This window comes from Callithrix jacchus, chromosome 11 (assembly GCF_049354715.1).
Source record: "Callithrix jacchus isolate 240 chromosome 11, calJac240_pri, whole genome shotgun sequence".
Classification (NCBI taxonomy): Eukaryota; Metazoa; Chordata; class Mammalia; order Primates; family Cebidae; genus Callithrix; species Callithrix jacchus.
In genome coordinates, this window is record NC_133512.1 from 67,898,085 (window position 1) to 67,923,615 (window position 25,531).

Sequence of the window (25,531 nt, forward strand, 5' to 3'; positions counted from 1 at the left end):
GGAGAAAGTGCTTGAGAAGGAAGAGTATTTCGCTTGTGGGACAAATACTTTTCCTTTTCAAGGCAGGGCAAGCCAATGAATGTCCACTTCAATGTATATTAAGCCCTTTATGTGCTTGATTTTCTATATATATAAATGTGTGTGTATACATACATATGTATATATGTGTATGTGTATATGTATGTATACATATTATATGTGTGTGTATATGTATTTTAAAACATACATATACGCACTCACGTGTGTGTATACACATACAATTTTTTAAAATATATTCACACATTTTTTAAAATTTTACTTTAAGTTCTGGGATACACGTGCAGAATGTGCAGGTTTGTTACGCTGGCATACATGTGCCATGGTGGTTTGCTGTACCTATCAACCTGTCATCTAGGTTTTAAGCCCCATATGTAGTAGGTATTTGTCCTAATGCTCTCTGTCCCCTTGCCCCCCATGCCCCAAGATTTCTGTTTTAATTGCTATATGAGAGTGCTAATAACTACAGCAAAACCCAATCTTTATTGAGTAGCTCCTGTCCAGAGACCAAATGTTTAATTCACATTGTCTGTAATCACCACTTACCGGCAAAAGTACTGGTCCATTATAGAGGTGAGTAAATGGAAGTTACAAGAAGTTCAACGGTTTGTAAAGTCCTATGGCCAATAAGAAAAAAATAGTGTTTTCACTACTTTAATGACCCTATAAAGTTTCCATTTTAATACCTAATATCTCAAAATGTTTTTTTTTTCCACAGAGATTACTGCAGTGATCTGAAAATATCAGATAATAACACTGAATTTCTTTTAAATTTCAATGAGTTTATTGATAGAAAAACTCCGAACAATCCATCATGTAAGTAAGCATTAATTTGAAATGACTGCTTGAGTGTGGTTCTGTTGGTTTATAGTATATCATAGGATACGATAATCATGTTACTTTATTATGTTCTGCTGGTTGTTTATTTACTTTATAACTTTCTAATAGTAAAATGTAACAATTTGATCGTTAATTTTGCATACTAAAGAAATGTCAGCTAAATCAAATTTTCAAAACAAGGCAATAGATTCTTGGAAATGGTTAAACGTAAATGTGGCATGCTCATGTTAGCGCCTCTGAAATTTAGGAAGTTTAATTTTAAATGAACTTTTGAAGACTTTTTTTTGTAGCATTTTGCCTGCTATATAGTGGAAAACATACATTTTTATAAATTTATTTACATCCTTCAAATAATATGATGAGTTTTAACATGGGTAGAATATAAACCAAAGTATAAATAAAGATATGTCACGTAATGTTGTTTTTCCTTCCTGACATTCTATTTTGATCACAAGTTAACTTCATGTCTTAAAAAATTATGCTTCTGTAATTTCTCATTTATGAGGTAAATCAAGTTAAAATAGACAACAGAATGTTAGTAATTAGTTTTTAACCATTATATTTGTCTTTCAGGTAAATTTATATCATTCATAGTCTAAACTCAATAAAAAATTATGGATTTTGGGGCTTTTAAATCATTAAAAAATCTAAATCTTTTTTCCTCTTAAAAATATTTGTTATAAAAGTGCTCCAGAACAAATACCATACAAATGGGAAATAAGAGGAAAACCAAATTCATGGCAAAATGTATCTTCATAATTTGAAAAAAAGAATAAGTACACACAACTGACTTTTTTGTTCTGTCTGAAAAAGGAGTCTGTTCTCCTCTCTCCCTCTCTCCCTCCTTTTCCTTTTCCTCCTCCCTTCTTGTTGTTTTTCAATTATTTGTCTTTCTATCAGGAAAGGTCAAACTATGTACTTTATCATTTATCAAAAAGACAAAGCCCTTCTTAAAGGTGCCTCTTAACTTCAATTTGTTGCATATGAGAAGAAATAACTTTCTAGCACCTTCACTTTAGCACAAATTAGTTAGTGGCTTCAGTGAGCCACACTGAAAACTTGTCATGGGAGCCGAAGTCTACATTGATCATGCCTTAATGTGATGATTCCACATCTTTCTACTCAGTGCGAGCTGACTAGGACTGAGCCAGTGGCTCCCCCCTTTTTTTCTTTTTTTTTTTTTTTTTTTGAGGTGGAGTTTTGCTTTTGTTGCCCATACTGGAGTGCAGTGGCACCATCTTGGCTCACCGCAACGTCTGCCTCCTGGGTTCCAGCGATTCTTCTGCCTCAGACTCCCAAGTAGCTGGGATTACAGGCATGCACTACCACGCTTGGCTAATTTTGTATTTTTTAGTCAAGACGAGGTTTCTCCATGTTACTCAGGCTGGTCTCAAATTCCTGACATCAGGCAATCCTCCTACCTCAGCCTCTGAAAGTGCTGGGATTACAGGCGTGAGCCACTGTGCCTGGCTGTTAGTGCCTTCTAAATGTTATTTTATGTTATTGTTTATTACCTCTTATTGAGTACGAGGCATTTCTAATAGAGAACTGTAATAAAGTTGTTGAATATTCCCTTAATTGGATACCAAAATTATGAAACACTCTCATGTTCCTTGTAAAAATGAGTTTATCAGAAATGTTTTTCCTAACATGTAACTTTTCAGAACACCATGAAAATTGGAATCATTCCTTTTTTTTTTGTTCACTGCTTCTGGTTCCTAGGGAAGTATAAATATGTTTAAACAAAATAATTTCTCCTAATCCATATTGTTTTCTGTTCTTTAATCTCTTTCATTTCACTTCACCTTTTATCTGTCTGCTATATAACCCAGTAGACATTGTTTGAGGTTATTGTATATTCATGTAACAAATCGAGAATTTGTAGAATTTTAGTTGAAAGAGCTGCTATCTATAAAACTATTTTTATTTTCTGTGACAATATTATATATTATTGATTGTTCTCAATTATATCTTTACCTTATATTGTTAAATGATATGTTAAATTAACTTTAAAAGTAGATATCAATGACTGAAATCTGGGATCTAAATAGGTTTTGTAAAACGGGGGGCAGTCAAGTTTAATTTTTGCTTTGTCAAAGTACTTAATCCATTGGTGAAATTACAATGATTACCTAATATTTAAATTACCTAAACGTTTATGATATAAAGTTGCTGTCTTCTACTTATCCCCCTCTTCTTTGTTTATGAGATATTGTATATTTATTTGTATATAAAATGGTAAAGATTCCTGGACACATTTTAGGCTTGGGGCACAATGAAAATAAGAATAAAATTATAAAATTACTTGCAAGTTTGCCTTATTTTATGAACTAGACATAGAGTCTATTTTGTTTTATCTAAAGGGATTAGAGGCAATGAGAACATTTACTTTGTCCAAAAACAGTCCAAATGAACTGTTTTTTAAATGATTCAGTTTCTAAAATAATATAGTGAAAAAGCATGTCTAGAATGAATTAAAATGTACTCCAAAATATGGGTTAAATTGATCCTTTAATCTCATATGTAAGATACATTAACTTAAAATAATCAAGCAACAAAAATGTTTCCAGCCTGCCTCATGCCCACCTTGTATAGTAATAGGATGTTAAGAACATACAATCTTTATCTGAGAAGTCAGATTTTATCATAAATCTGAAATTTCAGAGGGTCCCTTTTAGGTTATTTCAGAGCTTCATGGGTTTAGAGGAACAGAGAATGGGAAGAAGGCAGAGGTTTTTGTTGAAGAATATATAATTGACCTTTGATCCTCATAATTTGTTTCCTCAATTATCTTTAAACTTGGGCTTTAATATGCACTTCAGTTGTTCCAGAAATGACAACCTATTATCTACTTTGATATTGGTTCTTTGACTAGTACAAGTAGATTTTGGAATCATTCTTGGGATTGTACTGCTCTGTGATGCTCACTCCCGTCCTTGCTCCTCAATATATGGCACTGAGTTTTTCAGTCTTATTTACTCCAAGATTATCCTGTGTTTTGGTATTTGTGATAGAAACTAATTAAAATAGCTTTTCTTACAACAAGTGAAAGTGAAAGTAGACAGTAACTTTTTGTTGAATGTTTTTACTTGACAATTTCAGAGGTAGTTCTGTTCTTATATATAGAAATTGTATATACATATATACAATTTTATGTGTATGTGTGTATACATCAAATTGTCATAAAATTATGATGGTTGGGAATCACCATCCTACCATACAGAAATAAAAACACAAAAGGAAGACTATTTCCTGTTCCTTAGCATAGTTTATTTCATAGTTTGATAAAGTGTACATGTACAATTTGCCTCATTTAGAAGTGGCTTTTCTACTACTAAATCCATTCATTTCCTGGGAAATGTGAGGGAAGATGAACAATATAAAAATTACAAAGAAAATGAATATGGAATATATTTTAAAATTCATAGGAATATATACTCTAAGTTGCTTTTGAAAATAGAAAATATATTTTTCATTATGATCATAGTTTTAGAACTGTGAGTGTAACTGAGGATCTCCCTTTTCTGTGTTAGGTAACACGGATTTGATTAATAGAGTCTTGCTTGATGCAGGCTTTACAAATGAACTTGTCCAAAATTACTGGAGTAAGCAGAAAAATATGTAAGTATTTGTTCTTATTAATAAAAACATATAGTCCACATTTCAGTTTCTCCTGTGGAAATTGGGTATAGTTCTCATAAATTTACAGTTCATTAGTAATATTTCATAATTATTTCTCAAGAAAATCCTGTACAGTTGTTGACAACTTGCATTTTCAGTTGTGGATGTTTTTCAGTACTAACGTCTGCTATTACTGAGATTTTCACGTACACACACTTCAATGTGAATAAACCAAATTAAATGGGCATGATTGTGTGTTTCTGTTTGTGCTAAAATAGAATTTCCAGTCAGTGTTTAGTTGAATTTCTAAGCATTCCCATATATCCAGTCAAAAAAATCCAAGTGTGATTCTTATTTATAATTTCTTCTCCACCCCATTTTCAATCAGTAATTGCTAAATATTTTTCCTAGCAATGTGTACTTCTCTACCTCATAATCAAGGCCCTAAGATCTCATTTCTAGGAAAACACAGCAGCTGATTTTTCTGCCTTTAGTGTTCTCCATTCCTACACCTGCAGCTCCTAGTCAGTTCTCCATACAATTCATATTTGCAGAATCTAACTTCTAAAATGCAGTTCTAAGTTTAAGATACAGGTGAAGCTCTCTAGCATGGAATTCAAAATCATTCATTAGCTGACCATTAAGAAACTTGTACTTGAAACTTTACTTCCTACTGTTTCTCTTCTTTTGCCTTAGGTTTTTGTTGTTGTTGTTTTTCACCAAATATCAGCAGTCTCTGGTAGCTTTCCTTTATACATACTTTCCTCTCTACAAGTGATATCTTCCTGCTTTCTGTGTCATCACTGTCAACTCATACTCCATGTTCAAAATGCATCTCAGTTATTTCCCTTAACATCCCTCTTTTAAATACTAATTTCATAGATATTTAAATCATTACAACATAGTTGTGCATCTGTTGATATGTTTCCTTTGACTTCCTTTACTTTACAAACTTGTTTTCTCTTTGTATCACCAACATCTAACTTTGTATCTTAGAGTATGTTCAACAAAACATTTCCTTATTTTGTCTTGTGTTCCAGCAAGGGAGTGAAAGCACGATTTGTTGTGACTGATGGTGGGATTACCAGAGTTTATCCCAAAGAGTAAGTTCAAATAACATCTGTAAAAACAAGTACATTACAAAAGACTGCACCAAGGATTTGTACATTACTGCATAAGGAAGCCATTCCTCAAATAAACCGATTGCCATTAGATTAAATTGGAGCCATTGTTCACAGCATTTACATTATGAAAACATTTTATTTCTCTGAAAAATGACATTATAAAATTCTTCAATGATGTTATTGCTTGCCAAATATATTGACTACAAACTTTAAGAGACATTTAAAGAGATTTTGCTTCTTGTAGACACAAGCTAAACCAGTGAATTGAACACAATGATTATAGCCTATCAGCAATATTTATGTAGCACTTTATTATCTTTCACTCTTCTTTGATGCATCTTATTTCTATCATCTTCAGAACAGTCTATGAAGCAGGCTGAATAGGCACCCATGCTTACTAATGTTAATTGACCTATTAACTTACTTGTCCTGTTACCTGACTAGTAAACAGTGGAATAAAACTAGGAGTTAGCTTTTTCTGATTCTTAATTTAGTGCTATGCTGATGCATTGCTCAGTAATGTATCAGTTATGCTATCAATTACCACTAACTTCTTTAGACATACCTGAGATATAGACGCATCTGTAAAACTCAGCAAGTCCACATAGGATAAAGTAGGTTATCAGTTGGAGTAAAGAATACAAATGATGAGCCATTTCCTCCTTAGGGCTGGAGAAAATTGGCAAGAAAACCCAGAGACATATGAGGACAGCTTCTATAAAAGAAGCCTAGATAATGATAACTATGTTTTCACTGCTCCCTACTTTAACAGTAAGTATTGCTTTGGAATTCAGCTTTTCTCAAATTTAAAAAAATTAATTATTGCTACTATCTGCTTTTCCCCCAAATCACTACAATTTATGTTAACTACTCAGAATAGCCATTATTAAAAATAGAGTATATGTAATGCATTAGAAAAATAGAAAAGAAACATCATTTAGTTGAAGAGGTAAAATGCATATACAGCAAACAGTCACCCATTAATTTAGAGAAAGCATATCTATCAGGCATACATAAGAAATTGAAATACATGTAGATAATCCCTCATATTACAACTGAAAATGTATTGAAAGACATTTAATGAATTAAAGTGAAGTGCATTAATTACATTTTATCAGTGTTATACAATATAATATTTATAAAATAATAGCTTATCTTTTAAAACATTTTATTGAGTTATTTCCAAAAAAACCTAATGATTTAATTCCTGAACATCTTTGCACATAGGTACTATTTGCTTTCATTTCCATAAATCGGGAAACAAGTTTAGAGAATGTCAAAGTTTTTCCCAGTGACACATCTGATAAAATACAAGGTCAGTTTTATGCATCCAAGATCAATCTTTCCACTTCACTTCAGCAGCCTCCCTAATATTTTAACAAATGAAGCAGACATTTGGCATGTATTCATTATGTTATGAAAGCAGATGCAACCAAGCTCATTATTGTCCCCAAATCCATTAATACAAACCAATTCATGGATATTCCAGTAAGCCTAGTATATAAGAGGAAGGACAGCACAAACATTTTTATAGCTTATAGTTGCTAGAATTTTTAAGCAAAATACTATCCATCTGTATCTAATGACAGAAAATCAATATTATTATTCAATTTATCTAGATAGCTGTTTTTTCTTTTTAGAAAGTGGACCTGGTGCCTATGAATCGGGCATTATGGTAAGCAAAGCTGTAGAAATATATATTCAAGGGAAACTTCTTAAACCTGCAGGTAAGGATAAATATTAAATACAAAAACACAACCACAATTAAATGTTACCTGGCATGTATGTTATAAACTGGCAGTGTTTACCCAGAAGGTCATCAGGTCTCAAAGTCAAGTCAAAACATGCACATTTTAAAAATTAAAATATAACTAGTTATACCTATGAAGTTGGGATAAAATCAGATTGATACTATATAGACGAGGAATTTTTAAGACAGTGTGTATGTTTATACTCTGACACAAATTTGTGGAATCAATTCAGTATAACCAAAATGTTTAATGTTGGATTAGCAATTCTCCAGAAATCTCTCTTAATACTTTAAGATACATATAAAGGTATAGGGCCAAGGAGGTACCTATTCGTATATAAAAAGTTAAGTTTCCAGCACTTAGGGAAAAGATAAATGATGGCATATATATACTATGTTCTAGTAAGTGTCTGTTAAAGAGAATTAGGTAGGGAACAGTCGAAAACTTGCTGTAAAATATATAGAAAAATAACTTTTGGGGAAAATAGGCAAGTAAACAAAAAACAGTGAAAGTGAGCATCAATGAGGATAGGAAGTGGGCTAGAGTGAGTGAATATAATGAAGTAAAAGCTGTTAGTTTTTTTGATTGTTTGATTCTTTGTTTGCAGGTTTAAAACAGAGTATTTAGAGCCTTCCTGCTCCTGAGGGCAGCCTTACACATGAATTCACTCCATCACTCACTCACTAACTCATTCCCCTATTCCTTCATTCACTCTATTGCTCATTTACTTACTAAATCAGTTATTCTATCAGTCATTCATTTATTCAGCCATTCTACTAACTAACTCATCAACTCATCTGTTCACTCTTTCAGCAAGGATTTATTAAACACCTACTGCAAGCACTGGTGGGTTTAGGGAAGCCTCTTAAAATATATCACTTGAATGACCTCCGGTTTATGAGGCTTCCTGACACTACTGTTTTTATTTAGCTTATTGTATTAGTTCATTGGTCAGGTTATGGCTAATGAATAAACTGTTTTGTGATTATAAATTACAATTTATGTAATAATTTAAGAGCTGTTAGCAGTATTTCTTAATGAAGACCACAAGACTAAAACTTTTGTGATAAACTATAGTCAACCTGATACTTGCTATCGAAATAATTATCTAAACTCTCATATTGCAAAGGTTGTATTACAGCTCATTATGTCTTTGAAATAATTCAAATTGATTTTTCAGTTGTTGGAATTAAAATTGATGTAAATTCCTGGATAGAGAATTTCACCAAAACCTCAATCAGGGATCCGGTAAGATATTTTTTTAAAAGTTCTTATGCTATATTTAATGTTTTCAAAATTCAATAGAAAAAGAAAGATCCTTATACAGTGGCAAATACATTCTCAGTCCCACTACACTGAAGCAAAATTCTGAATTCCTATTTTTTCAACGCTTTTTTGGTTAAATTAGTATGTAATAAAAAGTATTTCAAGGTTATAACAGGGACTGCTAGTTTATATATTGATTGGCATTTTCTAATTTTAAAGATAAAACGATTTTGTTTCTTAAGGACTAATCTTATTTTTCTACTGGACAAATTATTCCAGAATTTCTAATTATAACATGGTAACAATATAATTAAAAGCCAACTTTTTAAAAAATGTGAGGTGTTAATTGCATTTTTGTCTTTCAGTGTGCTGGTCCAATTTGTGACTGCAAAAGAAACAGTGATGTAAGAAAACTATTTAAAATAACTTTTGAGTATAATATTTTCTCGTATCACTATTGTTAGGACTAGAATGATGAAAAAATATGCAGGCATTTTTAATCAAATACTAAAAAACTAAGGACATGTGAAATAATATATTCATTTGAGTTTACATGCTTTTGAATTTGAACTTAAATGCTTGAATTTTTAAAAATATGTATATGTTATGGGAACTTAAAAAATAGTCATGTCAATATGATGGTTCTCTTCTGTCTCGGTTGTGTTACATTCTGTTGATACATATTGATCTTTAGCTCTATTGCTTGATAGAAAGTTTCTAACAAAGCAACCTTATTGGTGATCAATGTAGTTATCTCTCACCTATAACACTTTCTGTAAATTTGTTCACACTGTATTATATAGTTATAGGAAAAAAATTTGAACTAACCCCTGAAGTATTACAATTTATTATAAAGTTCTACTTACATCGATTGACTTTTAAATTGTCTTGTATTACTTTCACTTCCATTTGAGAAATTGAGAAAGGAAATGTGAACTTTGTTCAAAAGTTGAAGATGCTCTAAGAATGATACTAGATAATTCTAAAAATTGAATAACAATGATGAAAGAGTATTTTCTTCCAGTCTTCTTATGTGTGTCTATATATTTCCAAGGGAAGCAAGGGGTTCATATCATCTTTATCACTCCTACTGCTGTGAAATTATAAGCCAATAATTTTAATGACTTTTGTAACTTATCTATTTCACTCTAAAAAGTAGCTGTTTTAAGAGCAAAGATTTTAGTAATAAACTGCTTCCATATTAGGAAAATGAAATGCACTATGTCCTCAACTTTGAAAATAATGTTTTTGTGATTTTATTGAATACAAATTATTATATTGATTTTCATACATTAAAACATCATTTAAACTGGGTAGGAATTTATCCTGTGTTTCAGGATGAATAAAGTATTTTCTTAACCATGGACTTTTTTGTTTTGCATTTTGCTTTTAAGTCTCCAATTATCCAACTACATATATTTAATCTAAAAATATGAAATAGTTATAAATAGTCTCATAGTACTGATGTAAGTTTTGCTTTTAAATCTCCAATTATCCAGCTACATATTTTTAATCTAAAAATATGAAACAGTTATAAATAGTCTTATAGTACTGACATGTTTTAAGTCCTGTGGAACAGGAAAATCCTAAGTATGTGTTTAAATCAGTTATTCATTATTAAATAATTTTCTCTATCCGGTTTTCTGGATCATTTAGATGACCCAGAAGTTGTAAAAAGATTATTTTTAATTTGTTCTTATGATTTGTTCAGATTGAATTGTCAGTCTCAAGTGGATGGTTGCTGTTGGATTATCAAGCCTTGATGGTTTGATATAAATCTATGCATGCCTTTATTTCATCAGAATTTTATGAACATATATGTTCGAGAAAATAAGGTCATTTAAAATTTTCTATTTTTGTTTCTCTAATCATGTATCTATAATGGAGTAATGATAATCTAACCTCCTAACCTTCCTAAAAATGTGTTAACCTTTAATTTTATTTTGATAGGTAATGGATTGTGTGATTCTGGATGATGGTGGGTTTCTTTTGATGGCAAATCACGATGATTATACTAATCAGGTATGTACCTGAAGTAAGAGAGAATCAAGATTTCCAAAGTGTGTTTCCCAGATCAACATTACAAAACCTCTTTCATTGTTTTACAATGCTTAATATTATGTAAACCATTAAGAAATGCATGCTAAGTCTAGTTTTTCTTTATTTCATTTTGCATTTTAGTACTGGTCCCATCAAAATATATAGTTAAGGATTTTAACATGATCTTCTTAACCTTTCAGAAATTTAGAAAATTTTCACTTCAATTTTTTCAGTTGATGATATCTAATTTAATATATAGCTGGCTAAAACTGACATGATTTCTAGTCTCAGATCTGCAAATTGGCAGCGCATAGGCTATTTGGCTCATAAACGAATTTATATAGGCTGCCAAGTAATTTCACTTCTGAATCTGCATTCCTGGCTTCTCTTTTTTTAAAAAAAAACGTGCAGCAGTAAAAGAAATCTCACCACTGGGCTTTTTTGTTTGTTTTTCTGGATGGCAATGTTTATAGGGTGGAGCCAATTACCCTGGGATTGCTCTTCTAGCTGGGACTTGCTCCAGTTCATCACAGTCCCTGCAAGTTCTTTTCCTAGGCCATCCTGCTCTCATTTATACTACTCTTCTATCCCCTAGGAGGGCATCTGAGTTTTTGTTTCTGTTTTTTCTTGTCTATGTTTAAGGTGTACAGCAAAATGTTTTGATTTGCATAGTTAGGTGATTACCGCAGTCAATCCAATTAACATACCTGTCATCTCAGGTTGTTAACCCTTTTTTAGTGGTATGGAAGAGGACCTAAAATCTACTCTCATCAAATGTCTGATATACAACACAGTATTATTAACTACAGTCGTCTGTTGGACCTTGAATCTCTAGACTTACGCATGCTACATAACTGCTGCTGCTTTGTACCCTTTGACTTACACCTCTCTACTCCCCACTCCTGTTTTATTCATCTGGGAGGCATTTGATTGCGATTTAATGCTTAGTAATATGTGTCCATTCCTTCCACAAATAAAATCTCACACAGCCCCATTGAGTAATGAGAACATTCTCATTTTAGTTTGTTCACAGTGTCACATACAGGTTTCTCATTTGCTTTTGTTTTTAAGCTCCTCAGTTGTAGTTGAGTTTCTTTGTATTATTTATTTATTTGTTTGTTTGTTTGTTTGTTTTGTTTTGAGACGGAGTTTCGCTGTTGTTACCCAGACTGGAGTGCAATGGCACAATTTCGGCTCACCGCCACCTCCGCCTTCTGGGTTCAAGCAATTCTCCTGCCTCAGCCTCCCAAGTAGCTGGGACTACAGGCGCGCACCACCATGCCCAGCTAATTTTTGTATTTTTAGTAGAGACAGGGTTTCACCTTGTTGACCAGGATGGTCTCCATCTCTTGACCTCGTGATCCACCCGCCTCGGCCTCCCAAAGTGCTGGGATTATAGGTGTGAGCCACCGCGCCCGGCCTCTTTGTATTACTTCTTTTCACTGCAGTGATGATTCCAGGGTTCATTTTGGCTTACGTTTTAAGTACATGTTACTTTATTATTTTTTTTCTTCACCAGATTGGAAGATTTTTTGGAGAGATTGACCCCAGCTTGATGAGACACCTGGTTAATATATCAGTTTATTCTTTTAACAAATCCTATGATTATCAGTCAGTATGTGAGCCCGGTGCCGCACCAAAGCAAGGAGCAGGACATCGCTCAGCATACGTGGTCAGTAATATCCACAGTCTAATCAGTTCTTCTCAAGGGCATGCTCAAGTGTCCTCAGTATCAAGTAGACTACCCAGACAACTTTTTCATTATATTTTGTAGCCATCAATAGCAGACATATTACAAATTGGCTGGTGGGCCACTGCTGCTGCCTGGTAAGTCAAAATTTTCATTTTGTTGGTAATGAAAGAAAGAAGTTGTAAAATAGTAAAACATCTGATGAAAATATGGATTTAGGGGACACTCAAATTTTTATTAAAGGAATTAAGATTTTTTCATTCTCTATAGCACTTACTGGTAATGTTTAAATTTTTTGCTAAGTGAACACTATGAAGTTACCATTCAGTTTCTCATATGAAAACAGTGTTATGCTGATGTAAACTTCAGCCCCTTTAGAGTCTGAAGTTTTTCTTCATGTTTGTTATTGCATTTTACATTTTAGTACTGGTCCCATTAAAACATACAGTTAAGGATTTTAGCATGTTATGACCTTTTTAACCTTTCTTTCTTCTATACATCAGTTGAAATTCTTTTCATTTTTTAAATATTTTTTAAATGCTATATTAATTTCTTTTAGGTGTATTGATCTGTAAGAGGTTACAATTTAATTGTCCTTAATATCCAAGTTGGATGTCTACATTCATCAAACTCATGACATAATGGCAACCTTCTACCTCTTTACTATTAATACAAGGACTGGCATAGTGTAGAGGCATCATGTTGCTAAAATGGATCTAATTCTTTCTTTTCATTGATTCTACCTTCCAAACCTCCCCTATCCCCCACCTATGTACCCTACAACCTATGAAAATAAGACATGTAAGTGGTTAATTGTGGCACTGTGGAAAGTCTGCAAAGTCACATTTCTCAATGTTTAGTTCTGGTCAGTCAGGTAATTAAACCACCTGTTATGTCAGGGATCCATGATCTCCCTTGTCCCTTTCTCCCTTCCGGTTTTTTTTTTTTTCGTATTATCATAGTACTGTATTGTTCAACCCTATTCCATGTAGATTAATCTACAACATTAATTTTATATTGAGGTTTATTTATATTTAGTGATTATATCATTAAAGTAGCAAAGACGATTTTAAAATTTTAGATTTTGAAAAGATTTAGAAAATTCTGATGTGATTTTATATACTAACTTTGGTAGGCTTTAAAATTTCATCATAACCCTGAAATACTTGCCTTTATATCGCCTCCCCCGCATTTTTACAACTAAATTCAGTTCTAGATATTTGGCTCAGTGGTCCATTACTATAAAACTCAAATATGCTGTATCTCTGTACATCATATGAATATTTTGTTCTATGAATGTCACATTACATCTTTACAAATATATTCTATATTACAAAGTAAATAGTTAACAAATTCAAACCCATGGTATAAACTGCATTGTTCCTTTGTTGGGGATGGGGGGAACCCAAAAAAACAAATGGTTTTAAAATCTAAAATAAGGAGAAGTAATGAATTTAAAAACCTATGCACTGAAGCACTGACCTTCTGCCTCTTAGAGTGGATACTTCTGGTTGATAAGATTGCCTGTTAGGCCTCTTCACACATTGTCTCTCACTGGGTCCTGAACAAGATCTGAACACTTCTGACTTAATTACTTCTTTTACACATTAAAGAAAGGTTACAATGTGTTATATAATTTAAAAAGTACTTAAAACACTCCTAAACTTTCTATGAACAAATTCTCAATCTCTCATTTTTTTCCCAAAAGGATAAAGGGAAACAGTATTTATGCGTATGTGTACATGCAAAAACACTTCGTTTCCTAGATTTTTATTATTTTATTTATTTGAAAAATTCAGGTCTATTCTACAGCAGTTTCTCTTGAGTTTGACCTTTCCACGACTCCTTGAGGCAGGTATGTAAATGCTCACACCTTGTCATAATAAAATTTTCTTTTTGGATGTGCTTGAGTTCAACAAATTCAGAGAATATATGTGTCAGAAAGAGAAAACAGATCACCAGTCTCATAATTTTAGAGCTAGAAACTTTTTGTCCAGCCTTTTCTAATGTTTTAGAAATCACATAGGTCACATTGGCCTTGAACTCATAGCTATCATGTATTTGAATTAATTTATTCTATTGATATTTATCAGGCCTCTACTAGGGACTGCCATGATCGTACACAGCAATAAACAAGCCGCTAGTCGAGGCATCCTGGTCTTATACATTTATTTTGCTCTGTAAGACATGAAGACTCCGGGTGACCGACTACAGTGGCCCTTCCTAATGATGTTCTTTGTTTTTACCCCTGACAAGTTGAGATGGAGGATGATGACTTTACGACCTCCCTGTCAAAGCAGAGCTGCATTACTGAACAAACCCAGTATTTCTTCGATAACGACAGTAAATCATTCAGTAGTGTATTAGACTGTGGAAACTGTTCCAGGTAACTTATTTATTTATTTCTAGAGTAGTCTGATTTCATTAAGAAATTGTATCATTACAGAAAATACTGAAAATTATGTTGAAGTCAGAGTTATGAGTAATTGTTTTAAGTTGATGTCAGAGATCTTCTCTTTAGGCTTTTAAAAATTATAGTTTTCTAAAATTCTAACTTTGATAAATTAGTTGTTATTTCTTCAATAATAATAATTAAATGATCAAGATAATTACTTTCCCTTTAGGCAGAACACAGATAAATTTCATTATATTAGAAATTTTTTAAATGGGTACTTTTAGAAAAAAATGTGAACATACAAATTTGCAAAATTAAATATATTGCTAATTCTAAATAATTCTAAGGCAAATATGATTACTTTTGCAATATTGTAACTAAACAGATTTACAAAAAAGTCTTGTTTTGTTTTCACTTCTAATCTTCTCTGACTTGAAGAACTGAATGTTAGCCTAATTTGAATTTGAAGGAACTGGGAATATATAGTTTTCTTAGATCATTGTTAATGTTAGTATCCATAAAACATCTTTTAAAATGTTGGGAAGAGATGGAGAATTTAATTTCATTGTAATGAGGATAGAGGAGAAAGGCAAAATGAAGATTTTGAGGGGAAAGTCATAAGTAATGCCACCGGATCCCTGGGAACAGAGCAGCAAGTCACAGCTTGCAAAGCATAGAATTGAGACGCTTTGTCTGTAGAGGTGGAGGGAAGGTTATTCTAGAAGAAATTTTACCACAGAGGAAGAAATACGAGGAGGTGAGGTAATCTGAGATTATGGAAGTGCCAGAATAGTTGAACAAAAAACCTTTTTTTTTCTTCAAGAGGGGCTAAACAATCATGAATTTTTAGTAGATGTGGTCAGTATGTTTTATGACTTTCTTTAGAAACTCTCTGTGTCCAAGGAGGAGGTAGAGTATATGAAGAGAAAAAGAAAGGGGAGGATGAACTCACAAAAAAAGTAGACTATCTTGTTTAAAGATGAGCATATCAGGCTATAGACTTCAGGAAATGGAACTGTGGCATGTTTATTGGATACATCAGAGTTTCCCAGAAATTGGTCTTTTATTAATGGACATCCAGCAAGAGCAATGTGTGCTTAAAGAACTAAGTTAAATTGTAAAGTAAAGGTCAATATAACCAAGACATTAAATTGAATCATACTTTCCTTTTAATTTGCTTTATGAAAATCAAAGCTTAACAGGGCAAAAACATAAAATCCCACTTCTTTAATCATAAAGAAAGTACTTTAGTGATATATTTACATTTTGTTACTAAAGTAGAATCAGCTTAAGGTGCGGACAAAACGGGATGGAATTCAAAACCCTTGATTCTGTTCTGGTCTGTGTTGTCCAGTGCAGTAGTTACCACACACAAGTGGCTATTGAAATTTCAACTCAAGTTAAATTAATTACAATTAAAATGTGCCTCAGTCACACTTGTCACACTTTAAGTGCCTAATACCCTCGAGTGGGTATTATTTCCATCTTCACAGAAAGTTTGCTTAATAGCACCATTCTGGGCTTTACTCTGCCCATAGGCTGGGCAAGATGCCTAGACATTTTTGTATTCTCTGTTTTGTTATCTGTGAAATAAGGCAACTTTGGCATATTGTCAGTGAAAAGTATCAGAATTCTTTGTGTCTGTTAATACTTTAAAAAGGTCACACATAAAGCATCTATTGCAATTTTTTTTGTATTCATTTGATATAGGTAATATGTTCGTGCTAATAAATGACATGTAATTTTTTCTTCTAAAATCATACTCCTCATACTATTGTGATGGGAACGGTTTATGTTTCAGATGTCTTATTTTTGTCTTTCATTTTAATATGTAAGAATCTCTGAAAGATTTCCATTCCTTTTTCAAAAGATACTCATTTTCTGTGATACTATATTTAATTTGTAGAATCTTTCATGCTGAAAAGCTTATGAACACCAACTTAATATTCATAATGGTTGAGAGCAAAGGGACGTGTCCCTGTGACACACGACTGCTCATACAGGCAGAGCAGACTTGTATCCTTTGACATCAGCGATATGGGGAACAGAAAACCATTTTAAAGTAATGCATTCTGAATCTTGTCACATTGTTTATGCTCATGAAAAGAAAAATATTAGACTGCTTTGATCACCTCACAAAAGCAGAATGGATCCTTTACTCAAAATTTGGTTTGAATGTAAAGAATGATTATGCTATACATGTCCCAGGAAAGGATAATTCACAGTTTAGTTCTGTAAATTCCCATGTACTTGAATTGATTGTGTTGGATGAGAGTATTGATGTATAAGTTTTCTCTTACATATTTGGGGAAATATATACATGGCCTTGTATTTATTTTTAATCATCTGAAAAAAAAATATCATTAGATTCCTTAACAAGTTTCTTTAGCTGATGGTCCAGATCCTTGTGACATGGTTAAGCAACCCAGATACCGAAAAGGACCTGATGTCTGCTTTGATAACAATGTCTTGGTAAGAGCACATTTCTACTGGATTAAAATACTATAAATTAATGGTCACTGTCCATAGAATTCAAGGGATAAATTGCAATTTTAACTCAAATAATGTCTTAACCATAGTTTTTCTCATTAGATTTTTTTGTTTTCATGGTTAGCATAAACTTAACAGTTGCTTCTTTATATGCCCTTCCCACAGAAATTGTGCTTTCAGACACAATTCCAATCAGTTTACTAACAATCCAAGGTCACAAATCTGATTTTCAAGATTAATAAATAACTAATAGTAAATGTTAATCATGATATATTTATTGCCTCCATTTATGTTCCAATCCTGAAGATATAAAAGTTAATTTTATTATATTTTCATTATTTATATTTAGTCTTCAGAAAACTAAAAAGAGCCATTGTCTTTTTATAGAGTTTTAGTTTCTTTTGGATGGTTTTTTATTCTATTACATATTAGATTTGTTATTTCCTTTACTTGTAGTAATTTCTTTTCCTAGTGTTTGAAATTAGACCAAGTCAATTACACAGGGTATGATAAAATATTACAAATCAATCATATTTAACATATGTCACTTAAAGATGACTTACTACTTTCCCTATAGTTCAGCTATCTTTCCCTAAGAAATACTATTGTGTCTTACTGTGTATTGATTATGTACAAAGCATGTAATACAACAGCTTTATGCTTTTAAAATTCTTAAACATTCGTTTTTTTTCAAAGATGAAGTTCATATAAAAATCTGTCATTTTAACTAATTTTAAATCTACTACTTCCCAATTCTGACTCTTCACGGTGTGCTACCACATGAAGTGGTTTGCACACACCAGTGAGCATCCAAATGTGTAAAGCCTTATCATCTGATAAATTGTTTATTCTAAAACAGGTCAGAACATCTACTCATTAATGTGCATTTTTGAGAGTTATTTATTTAGAATAGGTTTACCTACTCAAATATGTAGCTGCATTTGTCCCAGAAAGGATAAAACATTTTCACAGATAATATTATACAATTGGGTAATATAAATTTTAAAAAGAGCAAAGAAATAAATTCAGTGATAGAGACTAAAAATGCAAGATAGACTAGCCAGTCAAGCCCAGTTATCTCTGTGAGGAACTATTGATCATTCCTCTTGCTAGGAAAGTAATTCAACACTGCAACTAAGGTTTTTTTTGTTTTGTTTTGTTTTTCTCTTTTTAGTTTTCTGAAGACTAAATATAAATAATGAAAATATAATCATTAAGCCATATAAAGTACAGATATGAGGATTTCTGTTATTCTGTCTGCTAAACCTTAAGGAGGTTTGCCCATGTAAAATTATTTCCCAAAGACTGTTTTACAAAGGGCCAAGGGTTATGTCACTCATTAAAAAACTTTACTCATCAACTATATGTCACTAGTTTTTCACAGTAGGAAGATTAAATTCAGATGAACTTGAAAAATGATACAAAAACTGTTGCCCAAAACATTACCATTCTCGGAGGCTATACCTTTTGATCAAGGCATTAAAAATATTTGACCAAGACAAAAATGTTCAGCAATTGAAATTCCTATAAATTATATATTGGGTTGTGTGTGAAAGTACAACGGTTGCTCAGTAGCTTCGTGCTAATAATATCTTGTGTTTCTTTAGCAGTGGAGTATTTTGGTAACGCTTATTTGCAATGGTCACTGTGAATCTGCTCTGGATGGAGGCTCACTCTAACTGCCAGCAAATTGCATGAAATCTCATCTTGTATGTCTTCTTTTCTGTGTTTTCTTTCCTTTTCCTGTACTTGCTACTTTGCCTGTTATTAATAGGATCAACTTAAATGCACAACGAGTCGTGCCTGTACCATGATGTCAGCTCCTATCTTCATTTTACTGCAAGTTTTCATGTGGTGTGGATGGTCAGTCACTTTCTCTAATTTTTCTTTGTTTTTGGCTTGAAATTTTAGAAAATCAACCGTATCCCTAAATCTGAAACATTAATCTTCCTGAAACCAGGTTATTAAAATCTCAAGACCAATGTTTTATAAATATCTGATTTCAAATGACATGTACATTTCTAACCCTAAATGAAAGTTTCCAATATTGATGTAAAAATCATTTTTTCCATAAAGTGTTTGTGTAAAAATTGTCATTGCAGAGGCAGATATACATGTTTCATGGTGTCTTACAAGAACTACCTAACGACAATTTTTAGAGTTGGTTATCTCAAATTTAATGGACTCTTTCAATTCTTTTCTGATTTTTATGTTTTTCTAAAATAAATCTGACTTAAATAACATTTTATATTTTGCTTTCAAATATCAATATTCTTACTGAAATATTTTAGAATAAGTGCTTCCAGTTTCTACGTTCATCTTATTTAAAATTACATACATTATCTAGCCCCAAATTATTAATTAACCTTTTAAGAAATGTCTATAATCTATACTACTAAAGAGATGTTTTGGGGCTTGCATTTGCGTTCCGTGCTTTATTTTCTATTTTGCAATTTCTAATGCTCTGGAATCATCATGATTGTGTTACTAAAGCACACACTTGTGTTTGTCATTGGTTTCCAGGTAGTCATTGATTAGGAAGCCACTAGATGGAGATGTGGCCATGACTATGAATGGAGTGAATTCACAGGCAGGGCGGTGGTAGAGGATGGGAAGTGGAATAGCAGAGGGAGTCTCAGAAAATAATCTCATTTCTTCTGGGATGAAAAAATAATGGTTTTCATGGTAAAAGCCTCCAAGTAAAGGAAATGTAGTTGCTTTAATAATTAAAAATACGAAAGTATCTCCACATACACATTTTAAAAATTGATATATAGGCAACTATATGAAATATTATTGATTCCTTAAAGAAGTTCGTAGGTAGTCAGCCATTACATAAGAAAAGAGTAATCAAATTATGTTTCTTTAATTTCCCTATTTTCCCTTTTGATTCAAAAGTTTACTTAATCACAGAACTTTTATATAAGATTTATAGGTTATCAATTACATAAAAATATGTAAGTATTGCTCTGGAGGAGGCCAGCTCTCTTTTTACTTTTCTCTTAAAAACTTATAGCAACAGCCAGGCACAGTCACTCACGCCTGTAATCCCAGCACTTTTGGAGGCCAAGGCAGGCAGATCACCTGAGGTTAGGACTTTGAGACCAGCCTGGCCAACATGGTAAAAACCCCTTCTCTACTAAAAATACAAAAATAGGCACAGGTGGTGCTGTGTGCCTGTAATCCCAGCTACTCTGGGGGCTGAAGCAGAAGAATTGCTTAAGGCTGGGAAGTGGAAGTTGCAGCGAGCCAAGATCACACCACAGCACTCCAGCCTGGGTCACAAACTTTTTAACCTAAGACCCCCAAAATAAAATTTTCCTGTTATGCAACTTTCTTCCCAGCATAATTATAAATCTATCATGGAAATAATTATATATCACCAGGGACTCAACTAGATATATATGCCAATAATATGCTTTATAAATTGGGTTTGCATAAAATAGTAAATTTCTCAATAGATAACTATTGACTTGCTTTACTTCTTTGATTAATAAACATTAGCTTTTTCATTTCATTATCTTTTGTACTCGTGTGTGACTTGAGTCTTCATAAAGTTTGTATCAAAAAGTCTTGTTTGAACACTTGAGTTTTGATGACGTCCTCATGGTATGGAGCTTCATAACTGTATATGTATAATCTATTCTTCTATTATCTATCCTGTTTCTGTAATAATTTTTGGTACATTAAAAAACACATTTGAGATTCCTTTGTATTACTGTATCACAGGAATACATAATAATATGGATGATATGTATTTTACATTAACAAGACATGGTTTCGGTATTTAAAAACATAGTTATCAGTACAGAACAGTGAATCCACTTAGTGCTATTTGAATGTTGATATAATGATATCAAAGGAAGTATTATTTTCTCTGAAACAATAAGGTGAAAAAAATCATTACAAAAAACAATGAAAGGTTAGTTGGCAGTTGTTTCCCACATTAAGGACCAATACAAGTCATGGTCTATGCTCCAATATAGTCTGGCTAAAACTAGCAATTCATGTTGGATTAGGTTCTGCTCACAGGTAAGGTAGAATGATAGTGTAATTTCTAGAGTCTATCGTAGGGCTCTTGTATCCTGTAGAGTCCAGAAGGATACAGATTATACATATACAATTTTGAAGCTCTATACCATGAAGACTTCATCAGAACTCAAGTGTTCAAACAAGACTTTTGATACAAGCTTTATGATGACTCAAGTCACACAGAAGTACAAAAGCAAATGAAAAAGCTAACATTTCTTAAAGAAGAAAGCCGATAATCTGTCCATTGAGAAATGTATTACTTTATGCAGTCCAATTTATAAAGCATATTATTGAGTACATAACGTGTTAACGTGCCATGTAGGTGAACAAACTATTTGCTAGGGGCATTATTCCTATTATTATGCAGTATCTACCTGCCTAAACATTTTTAAATATAGATTTTCTTTGAAGTTGCTCACGGTGACTTTAGTACAGACTTACCTGGATTCAAAAGTTAGTCCATGATTTGATGGATGTCTTCATCGGTGATTTGCCTTTTGAAGGAAATTAAATGATGGCTGTAATTCAGAAAAAAGAACAAAAACCTATTAGCCAAATGACCAGAACATTTTCTTTTGAAAAATATATTTCTAAATTGATTTAATAAATTAAAAATTATTAAGCTTGTACTGTGTGCAGTTAGTTGTCGTAGGTTCTGAATGGGGAAGGAAAGGCAGAGTAAGAGTTTCGAATTTTCCGTTAAAGATTTTAGCCTCTGGTAGCACATGCTGTATAAAGAAAACTTTGTGGCAAAACCATATGAATTTATGGTTTAGTTTTTTTAAAGAGTAATGAGAAAGAAAATAATAAAGAATTCTCAGTTGATCTCTTTATTAGCACAGTCTTTTAAGAGATTTCCCTATAAGGAATTCTAATCAAATTAGTTTTATCATATTTTAAAATAAATATATATAATATTGGCACTGCATTGTTTTTCTGTTTAAAAAAAAAGTACCAATCTGTTATTTTCTACTAAAATAATCATTTAAAAGTCAGACCAATTTATTATATTTGATCATGGTGTCAGTGGGATTTTAGTTTCTATAGGACAGAGAAAATGCTGAGCTGCTCCCACATCAGTCCATTTGTGATTTAGAATGTATCCCATAATAGGACTTGAAATTATTCTATGAAATACATTACATGGGTTTACATCATGCACAATGCAAGGGAAGACATGATCAGGAAACTTAAAAGGCACGTTTTTCAGTGTGAATCGACATGCAGGCTACAGGGACCCCAAATATCTAAACTACCACCTGCCAAATCGAAACAGACATGTCTCATTGTCACACAGAGAAAATGAAATAAGCACAAAAATAAAAACACTGAAATAAGGGCCAAAGAAAATATTTTTCTTTCCATAACACATTTGTAGAGTATAAAGACGACAAAATATATTCTTAATACACAAATGGGTTTTGTTGTGTGGTAAATTTTATTCAAATTAACAATCACAACTGGGGAGTACTCCTGGTTGAGTGCCAATTACTTCTTTAAGTCGTTTCTAACAGTCAATGTGTGCTGCTTTATTGAGTACCTACTATTCATTTATCAAATAGTTACTGCATATCTAGCCACTCTTCTGGGTGTAAAATACATTTACACTAAAAACTATTTGGTGTTTTTAAAAAATCTGATATTCAACTATTACTGGTACCCTGTTTTTAATCTGGTTACCCTACCTGGAGAGAAAGGTATCTGAACAAAAGAACAAATGCAAAGGCACTGAGATAGCAAACACCTTGGACTGTTGTAGAGAAAGCCAGTGTTATTGAAGCAGAGTGAGTAAGGAGGAGAGGAGAAGGTGGGAAGATGAGGAGGCAACCAGGCTCCAGACCTCATAAGGCTTTGTAGACCTTAATAAAGAATGTAGATTGTGCTCCGAGAATGATGAGAAATGTCAAGCAAGAAGTGAAAGAATGTATGGTTTTAGAAGACTGCTTTTTGAAGAAGCGTTTTTAAAAGGGCAGAGTAGCAGCCATGGGGCAAATGAGGCAGCTTTTGCAAAAGTGGAAGCAAGAAGTAATGGTGACTTGGATGTGCAGTAATGAGAAGCAGTAGGTTTGGTGATGTATTTGGAAGCTAGACTTAGGAGGATGGATTCCCAGCTGAAACCCCAACTCTGCAAGTAATACAAAAAATTAGACATGTGTGGTGGTGGACACCTAGAGTTCCAGCTACTTGGGAGACTGAGGTGGGAGGATCACCTAAGCCCAGGGAGGACAAGATCATGCCATTGCACTCCAGCCTGAGCAACAGAGTGAGACCCTGTCTCCAAAAAAAAAAAAAAAAAAAAAAAAGAAAGAAAGAAAGAAAGAAAAGGATTGGATTTGAGAAAAGAAAGAGAGGAATCGTACATGACTCATAATCTTTGGCCTTATCTACTACTCTAAAAGTGCTATTTACTGATATTCAGAAGAATTATATTTGGGGCAAGTCAAGTTTGAAATCCCTGTGAGACATACAAGAGGAAAGACTAGAGATCAATGAATACAGAGGCCAGAGGAGAATACAGGATTAAACATAAAAAGTGTGAGTTATTAGGAAACACATAAAATTTAAAGCCATAGGCCTGGATTAGATCATCTTAGAACAAAGTGTATAGGAAGAAGAGAAGAGAAAAATGTAACGCCTGGAAGTCTAACATTTTAGAGAGCAGGAAGAAAAGGAGGTCAAGCCAAGGAGAGATACACAAACCAGTTTCAGGAAAAACCAGAAAAGTGTGTTAGCCAAAGATACATGAGAACATATTTCAAAGAGAGAATGTCATATATTTGTCAAATGCTTCTGAAAGATCAAATAGGATAAAGACTAAGAATTGATCACTTTATGATTCTGTTTAAATTTGGGAGATAGATTTGATTGAAACCAAAATTTTTTCATAGATTCTTTTCTCTCAGCTTCCTTTCTTTTTAAGAAAAGAGTTCTGCTGCCTTAAAATATAATTAAAGAAATAAATTTTATTCATTTACTATGTGGCATCACTGTATTAAATCCTCATGAACAAAAAGAGCCAAATTTCTTAATCTTTGAGAGCTTAGAATCTTCATAAAATTATTCTGAAAGAAAATTATTCAACCTATTATTTTGATTCTTGGAACATCTACCTTGGATTAGTTGATTCTTTAAAGATGTTAAATATATAGTCTTTCAAAAAAATCGCATCAGAAAGTGGGCAAAAGACATGAATAGACAATTCTTAATAAAAGATATGCAAATGACCAGCAAACATGAAAAAATATTCAACATCACTATCAGAGAAATGCATGTTAAAACCACAGTGAGATACCACCTTACTCCTGCAAGAATAACCATTATCAAAAAACAATAAATGTTGACATGGATGTGGTGAAAAGGGAACACTTTTTATACTGCTAGTGGGAATGTAAACTAATACAACCACTAAGGCAAACAGTATGGTGATTCCTTTAAAAAACAAAAAGTAGAAGTACCACTTGATTCAGCAGTCCCACTACTGGATAACTAGCCAGAGGAAAAGAAGTTGCTTTATGAAAAAGACACCTTCACATGCATGTTTATAGTAGGACAATTCACAATTGCAAAAATATGGAAACAACCTAAATTTCCATCAACCAATGAGTAGATAAGGAAAATGTAGTAATATATACATCATGGAATACTACTCACCCATAAAAAGTAATGAAATGGCAGCATTTGCAGCAACCTAGATGGAATTGGAGACCATTTTTCTAAATGAAGTAACTCAGGAATGGAAAACCAAATACTGTATGTTCTCACTTATAAGTGGGAGCTAGCTATGAGGATGCAGCGGCAAAAGAATGATATAATGGACTCTGGGGACTCAGGAGGAAGGTGGGTAAGGGATAAAAGACTACACATTGGGTGCACTGTATACAACTCGGGTGACAGGAGGTAAACCAAAATCTCAGAAATCACCACTAAAGAACTTATCCATGTAACCAAAAACCACCTGCTCCCCAAAAACTATTGAAATAAAAATTTTTAATAATACAAAATATGAGGTATTAAAAATGAAATTCACTATGTTCAGAGGAATTAAAGAATGTGGAAATGTTATCACAGAACCTAGGAATAAAAGATAAATAATATGCTTGCATTAGGAGGGAATGAAATACACTACCACTAGACTGTGGGAAGTTAATGTGAGTATATTCATTCTAACATTTCTTGGTTGTGTCAAGACAAACCTCTTCCCAGCTTAGCTCTTTATTTTGGATATATCTTTTCAGAGTGTCCTTTC

At 32.7% G+C, this 25,531-nt stretch overlaps 1 protein-coding gene across 26 annotated transcripts in view; it reads left to right on the forward strand.

Annotated features, from left to right (window-relative positions):
* Positions 1-25,531, forward strand: part of CACNA2D1 (calcium voltage-gated channel auxiliary subunit alpha2delta 1) — a 500,040-nt gene that overhangs the window by 469,888 nt on the left and 4,621 nt on the right. For 14 of the 26 annotated variants that reach the window (XM_054237360.2, XM_054237362.2, XM_054237361.2 and 11 more), the window contains 15 exons: positions 755-852; positions 4,410-4,497; positions 5,538-5,600; positions 6,289-6,392; positions 7,262-7,348; positions 8,553-8,620; positions 9,004-9,042; positions 10,589-10,660; positions 12,198-12,350; positions 12,453-12,505; positions 14,168-14,223; positions 14,625-14,754; positions 16,670-16,779; positions 17,153-17,235; positions 19,028-19,501. In XM_054237360.2, the coding sequence (XP_054093335.1) occupies positions 755-852; positions 4,410-4,497; positions 5,538-5,600; positions 6,289-6,392; positions 7,262-7,348; positions 8,553-8,620; positions 9,004-9,042; positions 10,589-10,660; positions 12,198-12,350; positions 12,453-12,505; positions 14,168-14,223; positions 14,625-14,754; positions 16,670-16,779; positions 17,153-17,235; positions 19,028-19,156 (1,333 nt within the window). In that variant the 3' untranslated portion in view covers positions 19,157-19,501. Of the gene's footprint in view, positions 1-754; positions 853-4,409; positions 4,498-5,537; positions 5,601-6,288; positions 6,393-7,261; positions 7,349-8,552; positions 8,621-9,003; positions 9,043-10,588; positions 10,661-12,197; positions 12,351-12,452; positions 12,506-14,167; positions 14,224-14,624; positions 14,755-16,669; positions 16,780-17,152; positions 17,236-19,027; positions 19,502-25,531 lie in introns of those variants that run through there. The other 12 variants (XM_035253974.3, XM_035253976.3, XM_078342985.1 and 9 more) reach the window with 1 other exon arrangement.